General features: G+C 48.8%; 1 protein-coding gene across 2 annotated transcripts in view; it reads left to right on the top strand.

Moving 5' to 3' along the window:
* The window catches only part of LOC122692011 (Fc fragment of IgG binding protein), a 41,911-nt gene extending 36,614 nt beyond the window's left edge, over window positions 1-5,297 (top strand). For both annotated transcript variants that reach the window (XM_043899156.1, XM_043899155.1), the window contains exons 18-20: window positions 749-1,132; window positions 4,732-5,003; window positions 5,125-5,297. In XM_043899156.1, coding sequence (XP_043755091.1) covers window positions 749-1,132; window positions 4,732-5,003; window positions 5,125-5,134 — 666 coding nt within the window. In that variant the 3' untranslated portion in view covers window positions 5,135-5,297. The remainder of the gene's footprint in view (window positions 1-748; window positions 1,133-4,731; window positions 5,004-5,124) is intronic.
* The last annotated feature ends 7,266 nt before the right edge of the window (window positions 5,298-12,563 follow it).

Here is a 12,563-nt window from a genome sequence, read left to right as displayed (position 1 = left end):
CTGTTTTGTTCACAGTTCTGCAACTCTGCTATTTGGCCTGGGCTCAGCAGGGCAGTTCTTCTGCCATCCCCTGGGCTCACTCATACTTCTATAGTCCCCCAGTGGGTTAGCTGAGGGCTAGCCGTCCCTCTTCCATGAGATCTCTTCTCCTTGGGTGGGCTAGCCTGTGGTGGCTGGATAGGGTTCCGAGAAAGAATAGTAAAGCTGTAAGGTCTCTTGAGATTCAGGCTTGAACCTGGCACAGGGTTGCTTCTGCTGCATTGCAATAACCAAGGCATAGTCTTAAGTCCAGCTCAGATTAATGGGAAAGGGGAAATAGACTACATTTCTTTCTTTTTAAGAAAACATTTTTTTCTTTTTTAAAAAATTTATTTGTTTTTTTTTTGGCTGTGCTGGGGTTGAGTCTTCATCGCTGCACGTGAGCTTTCTCCGGTTGCAGTGAGCAGGGACTCCTCTTCATTGTAGTACCCGAGCTTCTCACTGCGGCAGCTTCTCGTTCTAGAGTACAGGCTCAGTAGTTTCGGCCCAGGGGCTTAGTTGCCCCTCGGCATGTGGGATCTTGCTGGACCGGGGATCAAACCTGTGTCCCCTGCATTGGTTGGCAGACTCATCCACTGGGCCACCAGGGAAGTCCTCCATGTCTTAGAGGAAGTTACTGCAGCGTCACCCTGGATGGATCCAGAGGGTGGAAGGTGGTGGTGTGTTTGCGGTCCACCGCTCCTTGTGACCCACCCCTTTCTGTGCACAGGTGAACTCCTCCCTGCTCACCTCGGACTGCAGCCAGCGCTGTTCTTGTTCCTCGAGCACCGGCCTGACGTGCCAGGCAGCCAGCTGCCCAGCGGGCCGTGTGTGCGAGGTCCAGGCTGGGGCCCGGGACTGCTGGGTCCCCCATGGCCGCTGTTCCCTCTCTGTGGGTGCCAACCTCACCACCTTCGATGGGGCCCATGGCGCCGTCAGCTCCTCTGGTGTCTACGAGATCTCTTTCCGCTGCCCGGGATCACAGGAGACCGTCCCTTGGTACCGTGTGGTTGCCGATGTCCAGCCCTGCAAGGGCAAAGTGGAAGCCGTGGCCCGGGTTCATATCTTCTTCCAGGACGGGCTGGTGACTGTGACCCAAAACAAGGGCGTATGGGTAAGCCGGGACACAGGGGCTGTGTCTCCCCTGGGCTTTATTCTTCCTGTTGCAGTGTGCCTTCGTTCCTTGTGGCCTATCTGTCCTAATGTCTGTTTTCTTCACAGATCTCTGCAGTTTGTTTCTCTGGGTTTGTATTTGTGTCAATACTTCAAACTTAGTCCCTCTCTTCTGGGTGAGTTCTTGAGGAGCAAAAGCACAGTCAAGTAACTTAGCCATGTAGATGTTAGTGTTAATCAAGACTCTATGGTTGCAAGTGAGAGAAAACCAATTTCAGAGTGCCTTGAGCAAAACTGAATTTATCGGCCCACGTAACTAGAAAATACAGGGACACAGCCGCGTGAGTGGCTGGATCTAGGTGCCCTGGATTTGTACCTCTGTGTTTAAGACTTGCTGATCACCAGTCAGCTTCATTCTCTGTGACTCCCTCCAACAGACTCATGGAACAGGGATTATCATTATCTCCGTTTACACAGAGGGGAAACCAGGGCCCAAAAAGGTGAAGTCATTTACTTAAGTCACTCAGAGAGTACCTGAGAGATCCAAGCTTTGAACCCACCAGCACTGCCCATGCCCTGAACCACTTTGATGGCCATGGAGTGCTGGTGGTGATGGTGTGGACCCAGGGAACCAAGATGGGCCCCAGGTGCAGTGCTAGCTCAGCAGGACCTTTCTTGGAACTCCGTCAATTCCAGGCCACTTGCCTCTACCCTCAGCTGTCTTTCAGCTTGCTCTCAGGGTCCCCTCAGGCCTGTCACTGTTTGTCTCCTGAGTCCATTCCAGCCCAGATGGGTCCTCCCTTCTGTCCCTCAACTTCCATTGACTTATCACTGCCTTGCATTTGCCAAACTCCACAGTTCTCACCACCCTGATTCCAAATTTCTAGAGAGAGTCTCTTTGGCCGAATTGAGGGCTGATGCCGACTCATAGTCTGCTCCGCTGTGGCCTGTGTCATAGAGCCTCGTGACCAAACACAGACGTCAGGCTGCTCTAAAGCTCCCGAGTCCTGTTTCCATGGCCTGTTCTTGGATTGCAGAGCCACGCACTGGTGTCTTCTAGGTCCAGTAGCGGGGTATAGCCCATGCTCCACACACTCCTCCCCCAGGGGGTGGTCTGCAGCCCTCCTACAGTGCAGGGAGATGGTCCAAGACTCAGCCCTGCTTTTAGCAGGGAAGCTTGTGTTCTCTCTTTAGCATAGTCTAGACCAGTCACTCTTTCTCTGACTCTCTGCTGGATCCATAATTCAGGTGGACAGGCCCCTACTCTTTTATTATGTTGAATATGTTCTTAATTTTTTTATTGGGGTGTAGTTGCTTTATAATGTTGTGTTAGTTTCTGTTGTACAATGAAGTGAATCAGGCATGTATATACATGTATCCCCTGACCTCCCTCCCACCCATCTAGGTCGTCACAGAGAACCTAGCTGAGCTCCCACACTATACAGCAGGCTCCCGATAGCTATCCGTTTTACACATGGCAGTGCATACACAGTCAACCCTGACCTCCCAGTTCATCCCACTACCCCTCCACTGTGTCCTCATGTGCATTCCCTGTGTCTGCGTCTCTATTCCTGCCCTGCAAACAGGTTCGTTTGTACCATTTTTCTAGATTCCAAATCTATGCATTAATATATTTCTTTTTCTGACTTACTTCTCTCTGTGTGACAGACTCTGGGTCCATCCATGTCTCTACAAATGACCCAATTTCATTCCTTTTTATGGCTGAATAATATTCCATTGTGTATATGTACCACATCTTCTTTATCCATTCGTCTATTGATGGAATTTAGGTTGCTTCCATGTCCTGGCTATTGTCAATAGTGCATCAGTGAATGAACATGGGGGTACATGTGTCTTTTTGATCAATGTTTTTTCTCTGGATATATGCCCAGGAGTGAGATTACTGCAGACCTCTACTCACGACCTTCCTTTGCTCATCTGTCTAGAAACAATCCTCTACACAGCAGACAGATGCTCTATAAATGTGAATCAGATCGGTTCTGCTGGTTAAAACTGCTTAAAACTCTGCAGCGACTTCTCAGAACAACATTTCAAACTCAAGCCACCTCCCTTCCATGGCCTGCAAGACTATGTGATCAGACTCCCGCTGGCCTCAACAACCTCATTTCCTCCAACTCCTTCCTGAGCTCACGGGCTGTGCTGATAACAGGCCGAGCTGGCCTTTATGCTGTTCACACAGTGGACCACTCTTGTTCCCACCGCCAGGCCTCTGCACTTGCTGTTCCCCCTGCCGCAGTGCTCTCCTTCCAGATTTCCTAAGCCTCTGCTCCTTCTCATCCTTCAGATCTCAGTTCCGCCCTCACCACTTCTACAGAGGCCTTTCCCAGCACCCTACGGAAGCTCTCCCTCTTCAGTCCAGCCTCTGTGCGGTTACTCTGTTTTATCCCCTTCCAGTGCTAGTCACTCCCTGAAGTTATCCATTATTTCTTCGTGTTGGTTGACATGCTCCCTCACTGGCATATAATCCTCAGGTGGGCAGGGATCCTGTTCCCCTTGGTCTTCACTTTGTCACCAGTACCCAGATCAGGGCCTGGCCCCAGCAAGAGTCTGGTTTTGTGACTACATTCACCCCCATTCTCTCTGCACCAGGCCAAACCCCGTTCCCTCTGCACCAGGCTATGTGCTGGGGAGCACAGATAACTCAGTTCCACTTCTTATACCGTCGAAGCTTGCAGCGTGCTGAGACTTCCCTCCCGCTTCTCCAGCTGTCCTTCACTGCATCTATCCCTCCTCCTTCTCTCCTTCTTCCACCTCTCCTTCCTTTTTTCCTCCCTTCATCCCCCCTCCATTCCTTTTTTCCATTGATTCACCCATCCGTCCATCCATCCACCTCTTCAGATCTGTCTACCTATCTTTCTTATCTACCTGACTCTCCAGTCATCTGGCAGAGGAAGCGTCACATACAAAAGCATTTTGAAGAAAAGAACTTTTCTTTGATAGAAGGCTTTCCAGGGAGTCTAACTTTACAAGGGTTAACTCGTTAGAGAAAACAGACAACAGTTATTTAAAAGAAAAAACTCACCAGGTTACCAGGGTTACTGAGTCCACAGCTTGTGATGGACAAACGGTCATTTTCTCACATGATTATTACACTGGCTAGGTCATGACTTGTCTTCAGACATCAGCGGGGCGAAAATAAGGGATGAAGTTGCCTTGTTAGGGAACCAGTAACTTAACAGGACATGCTCAAGGGTTCTTTTTGTTTTGAAAACTAGAATTAGACAGGATGATGCTGGGGTTTGACTCATTGTTTATCCCTCTGGTGCAAGTGCCTCCCCCCAACCCCAGGTGCCTTTGGAATGTTGTGTGCACACCTGCTTATGCATCGATCCGTCTCTTCATCCATCCACTCTCTGTGCTCTTACCCACTCATCCCCATCTCTAATTGTCTTAGGTGTCCATCTCTCCATTTGGTGCCTCCATCTAGGCCTTCATCTCTTTCAGCCTCTGCCTTTCTGCTTTTGCTCCTAGGACTCGTGGTCTTCCTCGGGGTCTCCTTTGTAGTAACACCCAGGCTTCTCTGTGGTTCCAGCCTCACCTGTGTGTTTCACCCACCTTTTCCCCTGCCAAAACCACCAGGTGAATGGTCTCCAAGTGGACCTCCCAGCTGAGGTGTTAACATCTGTGTCCGTGAGTCAGAACCCTGACGGCTCTGTGCTAGTCCAGCAGAAGGCGGGGGTCCAGGTGCAGCTTGGCAGCGATGGGCAGCTGGCTGTGGTGGTCAGCGATGACCATGCTGGGAAGCTGTGTGGGGCCTGTGGAAACTTTGACGCAGACTGGACCAATGATTGGCCTAACTCCCAGAAGGAGACAACATTGGAGAATTGGAAAGCACAGGACTTCTTGCCATGGTAAGGGATACAGCTCGGAGGCTAGGCTTCTTGGAGCAGGGGCACCTGCATCCTCATGGGAAGGGGGAAGTCGGGGTGGGTGCTCCATCTACAAAAAGTGCTAAGTGTCTGTGTCTTACAGTCAGGACTGATCAGTCATCCACCGGAAAGGAAGACTGCAGGACCTGAAGCCTCTGGAGGTGGAAGGACGCACTCTGTCATTGTATGTGTCCCCTCTCCGCTCTACCCCTTTAAGGCTGAGCCACTTGAGGCCAACCAGAAAAGCATTAAATAAATATCTTAAATAAAGTTGCACACCAATGTGTCTGTCTTATGTCTTCTTATCATGTGTGTTTGCTAAGTAGCTTCAGTCATGTCCTACTCTTTGCGGCCCTACAGACCTGGTGGACTGTAGCCCACCAGGCTCTTCTACCCATGGGATTCTCCAGGCAAGAATACTGGGATGGGTTGCCATTCCCTCCTCCAGGGGATCTTCCCGACTCAGGGATCAAACCTGAGTCTATTACATCTCCTGCATTAGCAGGTGGGTTCTTTACCACTGAGCCACCTGGGAAGCCCCTCCTTCCTGCACATCAGGTGTCAGTGTCTGGGGAACCTGGCATATGATGAATATTTACTGGCAGGTGAGGGGACCGATGGATGGAGACAGATAGATAGATTGGGAAAGATGTGGGTGGGGAAGTGGGAAAATGGGCAGTTGGATGATTAGAAGAATGGATGGATGAGAAAATGAACAATTGGACGGAGGGAAGAAGTAGAAAATGAAAATATCAACAGCTTCTAACTTTATCATTTATAATCCGGGCATGGTAATTTCTCTGCCACTCAGTTTCTTCATATGTTTTAGTCCACTCAGGTTGCTATAACAAAATATCATAAAATGGGTGGTTTATAAACAACAAAAATTTAAATTTCTCACAGTACTAGAGCCTGGGATTCCTGGTGGCTCAGATGATAATGTACCTGCAATGTGGGAGACCTGGGTTTGATCCCTGGGTGGGGAAGATCTCCTGGAGAAGGGAAAGGCAACCCACTCCAGTAGTGCCCGAATTCCATGGACAGAGGAGCCTGAAAACCTAAGGTCCATGGGGTGGCGAAGAGTCAGACACGACTGAGCAACTAACACTTTCACTTTCACTAGAGCCTGGGAAGTCCAAGATCAAGGCGTCAGCAGATTTGGTGTCTGGTGAGAGCCTGCTTTCTGGTTCATAGATGACCATCTTCTCATGTGTCCTCACTTGGTGGAAGGGCAAGGGAGTTCTCTGGGCCTCTTTTATAAAGGCAGTAATCTCATTCATGAGGCCTCTACCCTTATGAGAGTGCCCTTATGGGGGAGTATCACTCCCCCAAAGTCTCCATCTCCAAATACCATCACATTGGAGATTAGCTTCCGACACATGAATCTTGCAAGGACACAAACTTTCGGCCAAAAGCATCATACTTAAAGTAGAGCTAAGGATAGTCCCTGCCTCAGAGAGTTGGAGTGAGGACTTAAGGTGTTCGTCCAACCTGCGCATCAAAAACTGACTCTGTCTCCTACCCTGCCTATACTGGTCTCCCCCGCCTCAGTGACTAGCACTGCCAAACCTCAGTCAGAACATGGGGAATTATTCTTGATTCTTCCTTCATCTTTGCCCTCCACTCTGTTCATCAAAACATCTTTTTGGATTGTATCAAAACATACCTGAAATCTGCCTGCCTTTCTTATCATGCCCACCCGTCACCACCCGGTTCAGCTGCCGTCATCATGCCTACCATCTGCTCCTCCCCGCCTGTAATTCATGCTCACAGCCACTAGAGGACTCTTCCTCACCTATGAAGAGTACCACTGGCTGTAAATTGATCTTGTAATAAAATCAAATTCCTTCACCTAAAAGGCCCCTGCCAACCTCTTATTTTTAAAATGTATTTATTTATTTATAAATAAAGAGAGTTGGACCACAGAGAAGGCTGAGCACCAAAGAATTGATACATTTGAACTGTGGTAGTGGAGAAGACTCTTGAGAGTCCATTGAAAAGCAAGGAGATCAAACCAGTCAATCCTAAAGGAAATCAACCCTGAATATTCATTGGAAGGACTGATGCTGAAGTTGAAGCTCCAATACTTTGGCTACCTGATGCGAAGAGCTGACTCTGAAGACAAGACCCTGATGCTGGGAAAGATTGAGGGCAACAGAAGACATGATGGTTGGATGGCATCATTGACTCAATGGACATGAGTTTGAGCAAACCCCAGGAGATAGTGGAGGACAGGGAAGCCTGGCATGCTGCAGTCCATGGGGTCACAAAGAGTCAAACACAACTTTGTGACTGAACAACATTTATTTGGCTGCACCAGGTCTTAGTTGTGGCATGCAGGATCTTTAGTTGTGGCATGTGGGATCTAGTTCCCTTACCAGGGAGTTGAACCTGAACCCCCTGCATTGGGAGCATGAAGTCTTAGCCACTGGGCCACCAGGGAAGTCCTCTGCCAACCTCTTCGAACTCATCTGCTATCACTGTCATTATGATTTGGGAACCTTATCTTTCAGACTTCATTCCTTTGTGAAAAAACTGTTCCCTCCACTTATCACTGACTAGATGCATCTCATCCTTCAGATGTTCACTTACCTGTTACTACCTTACAGAGCCCTTCCACAACCACCTCACTTAAAGTGGATTTCCTCTGTTTCTCTCTGTCCTTAACCTGTGGGCTCTGCCGCAACTCCGTGTAGTTTGTGTCTGAAAGAAATTAAATTGTAGGACAGCAGTTGGAGTCTGCAGAGAACTGGAGACTTGCTTGTTGTGGAAATATATCTGGTGTCAGCAGCGAAGTGTATGAACACAAAAACAGATTTCTTTTACAGCAAAGGAAGTTAACAGGTGTCACTGACTGGTAAATATGGGTCAGAGAATGCTAAAATTCTCTTGTGATTGCTTGCATGTTCTCATTCAAATGGGAAACAAAGTCATCAATGCAGAGCAAGAAAGAAAAGTTTTGAGGTCTGATGAGAGAGAAGAGTGTGTAAAATGATCCTTCAAGAAAAGGGGTGCAAGACTTCCTGGTGGACCAGTGGTTAAGAGTCCGCCTGCTGATGCAGGCCACACAGGTTCGATCCCTGATCCGGGAAGATTCCTCGTGCCACGGAACGCCGAAACCCCTGCGCCACAACTACTGAGCCTGCACTCCAGAGCCCGTGCTCTGCAACAAGAGAAGCCACTGCAGTGAGAAGCCTGCACAACACAATGAAGGGTATCCCCTGATCACCGCACCTAGAGAGAGCCCAAGCACAGCATCGAAGACCCACCCCAGCCAAAAAAAAAAAGAAGAGAAAATCGGTCCAGCTGCCTTGGAAAAGAGTGTGTCAGTAGGTAAACATACTCTGATCACATGATTCAGCCATCTGACTCCTGGAACTCTTCTCAAAAAAAAAAAAAGGAAAAGCAATTATCTGTCCATACAAGTACTTGTAAGTGAATATTTCATAGCAGCATTACTCATAATAACCTCCATACTGGAAACATCTGGAAAGACAGACGAACAAAGTGTGGTCTAGCCGTACAGTGAATTCAGCAATGAAAAGGAACCAGCTAGTGATAACATGAAACCATTTGGGACGTGATGCTAAGTGACAAAAACCAGAACCAAATTCTACATATTGTATAATTTTATCTATATGAAATGGGATGATTGAGATGTTCTGAAACTGAATTGTGGTGATGAGTGTATAAACTATAAATTTACTAAAATGTGTTCTATAATGTGTTGACCTGTACACATAAAATAGGTGTTTTTTTTAACAGATTAATCTTTTAAAAATATATTTATTTGTTTGTTTCTATGTCCAGTCTTAGCTGTCACACGTAGGTCTTTCATTGTTGTGGTACACGGGCTTCTCTCTAGTTGTGGTGGGTGGGCTTTGTTGCCCCTCGACCTGTGGGATCTTAATTTCCTGACCAGAGATCGAACCTGCATCCCCTACATTGGAAGATGGATTCTTAACCACTGGACCACCAGGAAAGTCCCCAAAGAGGTGGATTTTATGATATGTAAATTATGCCTTAAGCATTTAAAAATGAGCACATTACTGATACTACTAAGGAAAAAAAAAAGGAAATGGGAGAATGATTTAATTAGGGGCATGTGATGGGATGGCTGGACTGCTTGGGGTCATGAATAGAGTGGGTGTGGGTTTTTCTCCATCCACATTCAGCTACCAGTGTGCAGGTGTGAAGGAGATGGAGAATGGACTCAATTGGGTGCAAAAGATAAAGTTAGAAGTTTGAGGGCATGAGGAAAGGAGAGGAGATAACAGTGGATGGGGCATTGGGCTGGGTGGTGAGAGTAGTGTGATCATGAGGAGGTGAGGTGAGGGGCAGGGAGAAGGAGGTCAGCTTCATGGGGCTGAAGGGTTCTCGGAGCAGCAGTTTCAGAGGGAGTGAACTGGAGAGACAGGAGGTGATGGGCAGACAGTGAGATGCATGGAACTGAGATTCTGCAGGGGCTGCAGTTTTGGGGTTGTCACTGTCTGGGGGTGGGCCTTTCTTCCCCACCAGCCTGGGACCTTAGGATTGCCACAGTCACCATTGTGTCCCTTGCACAAAGTCTGGGTGTGGAAGGGAAGGGTTGGGCGGAGGATGAGGTGGCTAGAGGAGAAGTCAAGAGACCCAGAGGCCAGAACGGTCAAAGGATCATCTACCTGAATTTGGAAGTCAACAAGAATTATGAGAGGAGCAGCTTGGGTGGCCATGAGCCTAGAGCTAAAAAGATGAAGTGAACTGCAGTGACTTGGGAGTCGATAAAGCTGGTAACAAGAATGGGAGCAGGTTCTGTGCAGAAATTTCAAAGTGAGGGTCTTAGAGAGGAGGCAGAGGATGGTTTAGAAGTAGCCACAAGGAGCTTATCTCATCTACAGGCCCAGTGAGCATGAAGGCTGAGGAAGAGACAGAGCCTCTGCTTAGAAGGGCTGCACAGAAAGGTGTGTCTTCATGGGAGAACTAGGTTGTGATCAGAGCAGGAAGGTAAAAGGAAGGTTCAGGGGATGTGGGGGGACATGAAGAAAAGCCCTCCAGGGATGCCTCCTCTCTCCCAGCCCTGACCATTCTGCCTGTACTCCTCCCCCCATTCTGGCCCTGACCCCTCTGAACCACCATTGTCAGAGGACCAGGGACTGGCAGCTCCAAGAAGGCTGGATTCTGTCAGTCACCACTGTGCCCCCAGCACAAGACTAGCAGGTACCCCCCTAATTATTCACTGTGTGCTCATCATGTGCGACTCTTGTGGTCCCGTGGACTGTAGCCCACCAGGCTCCTCTGGCCATAGAATTTTCCAGGCAGGAATATTGGAGGGGTTGCCACTTCCTACTCCAGAGGATCTCTCCAACCCAGGAATTGAACCTGAGCCTACTGAGTCTCCTGCACTGGCAGGTGGATTCTTTACCACTAGCGCCACCTGGCAAGCCCCAATTACTCGATGAAAAGGGAAGTGAAAGTGTTAGTCACTCCGTCGTGTCCGACTCTTTGCAACCCCATGGACTGTAGCCCACCAGGCTCCTCTGTCCATGGGATTCTTCAGGCAAGAATACTGAAGTGGGTAGCTATTCCTTTTGCCAGGGCTTCCCAACCCACTGCAGACAGATTCTTAACCATCTGAGCCAGCAGGGAAGCCCAATTACTCACTGGTAGTACCCATTTCAGGTCTGCAGAGCAAGTTGGCAGATGCAATACCTCAGAGCCAGGAGGTGGTGCCAGGATTCCAGAAAAGAGCCTGCACTGTACTCTGAGGATTGTCATCCATTTTTCTTTCCCTTTTGTGGCTATGCCTCGAGGCCCGTGGGATCTCATTTCCCCAATCAGGGATGGAGCCCGCACCCCCTGAATTGGAAGCATGGAATCTTAACCACTGGAACACCAGGGACATCCTGGATTTTCATCCTTTAGGAAAAAAAATGTAATTGGAAGGCAAACAGTAAGATCCAGGAGTAGTAGGTAACACTACCCTGAATTGGAACCATTTGAAATATTACATAGTTCCTGGAAATGCAGCATAGACTCCACAGATTTTCCATCTTAATATGTAAACAAATTTTCAGGAGTGTTTCCAGAACAGAGAACTCAAGACAGCACAGGTTCATTCATTCCTTCAACAAACATTTAGGGAGCACCCACTGTGTATCTGTTTTGGATACAAAGTGATACAACAATGAACAGAACAGACCAGTGGATTCTCCTGGAGGTTGTTACTAATGCTCATAGTAGCATGTGTTTTGCTTTGTGGAATCAATATGAGGATGAATATTCAAGTTATAAAATTACAAAGTGCAAAATTCTCAGTATTAATACAGTCTTCTCCTTGTTCCTTCCTCCGCTTGCATCCTGATCTGGTCCTTCCTGTCTCCTGCCTGATCCACCGCAGCAGGCCCCTCCTTGGTTTTCCTGCTCCCACCTCTATCTCTCACTCTGTTTCCCACATTCAGCCGGAGTGACCCAGGTCAGATCACATCCCTTCTCTGTTCAGAACCCTCCATCTCACTCAGAGTAAAAGTCAAAGTTCTCACCACAAGGCCCCACACAATTTGCCTGTTAACTTCCCTGTCCTCATCTCTTCCCACTCTCCCCTGCTCACTCTGCCTGAAACACATTCCTCAGTGTTTCTGCAACTCTCCGTACCTTTCCTGCCTCAGGGCCTTTGTGCATGCAATCCTACTTGCCTGGAACTCTCTTCCCCCAGACAGGAGCATGCCTCATTCACTTCCGTTAGCTTTTTGCTCAAAAGTCACTGGATGCATTCCCTGACCACCCTGTAAGAAATTTCACCCCTCTTCCCAACACCAGTCTCCAAAGCACTTATTTCTCCAAAGCACTTTTGGCCTTCTACCATTCAGCCTGTTTTTACTAACTTGTTTGGTGTCTGTTTCCCTCATCGGAAGATGAGCTCCGGAGTTCCTATGTCTTGTTCCCTGCTGCATTCCCAATGCCTAGAACAGACTGCCTGGTACATTCAGGCACACAACAAGTGCTTTTCCAATGTATGAATGGAGTCCAGAGCCGGCGCTTGTTCTTGGGGATGGAAATGGATTAGGGAAGGCTTTTGAGTGTAGAGGGAATTTTAGGGAGTTAACTGGGAATAGAGAAGAGAAGCAAAGGGCACAGCTCCTGCGAAAGTTTGAGGATGAGCCCTGACTACTCAGGCTTCCTGGTGGCTCAGACGTTTAAGAATCTGCCTGCGACGTGGGAGACCAGGGTTCCATCCCCGGTTCGCAAGGATCCTCTGGAGAAGGGAATGGCAACCAACTCCAGTATTCTTGCCTGGAGAATCCCACAGACAGAGGAGCCTGGTGGGCTGCAGTCAATGAGGTCGCAGAGTCGGACATGACTTAGGGACTACATTTTCACTTCCTGATTACTGGGGTGCTCGCACCTGTGAAAGGGAAGCGGGAAGCGTGTAGCGATCTCTGCCCAGGTCACGGTAGCGCCTAGGGCGCTCGAGGGGGCGGAGCCCTGAGAAGCTAAAAAATTCCCGCCCACAGTGGGCGCGCTGGGGGCGGGGCGGGGCTGCGGCTCCGAGGGGCGGGGCTGCGT

The sequence above is a fragment of the Cervus elaphus genome, chromosome 4 (genome assembly GCF_910594005.1).
Source record: "Cervus elaphus chromosome 4, mCerEla1.1, whole genome shotgun sequence".
NCBI classification, from domain to species: Eukaryota; Metazoa; Chordata; class Mammalia; order Artiodactyla; family Cervidae; genus Cervus; species Cervus elaphus.
The sequence above is the reverse complement of the archived record's forward strand: the minus strand, read 5'-3'. Positions and strand labels throughout refer to the sequence as shown.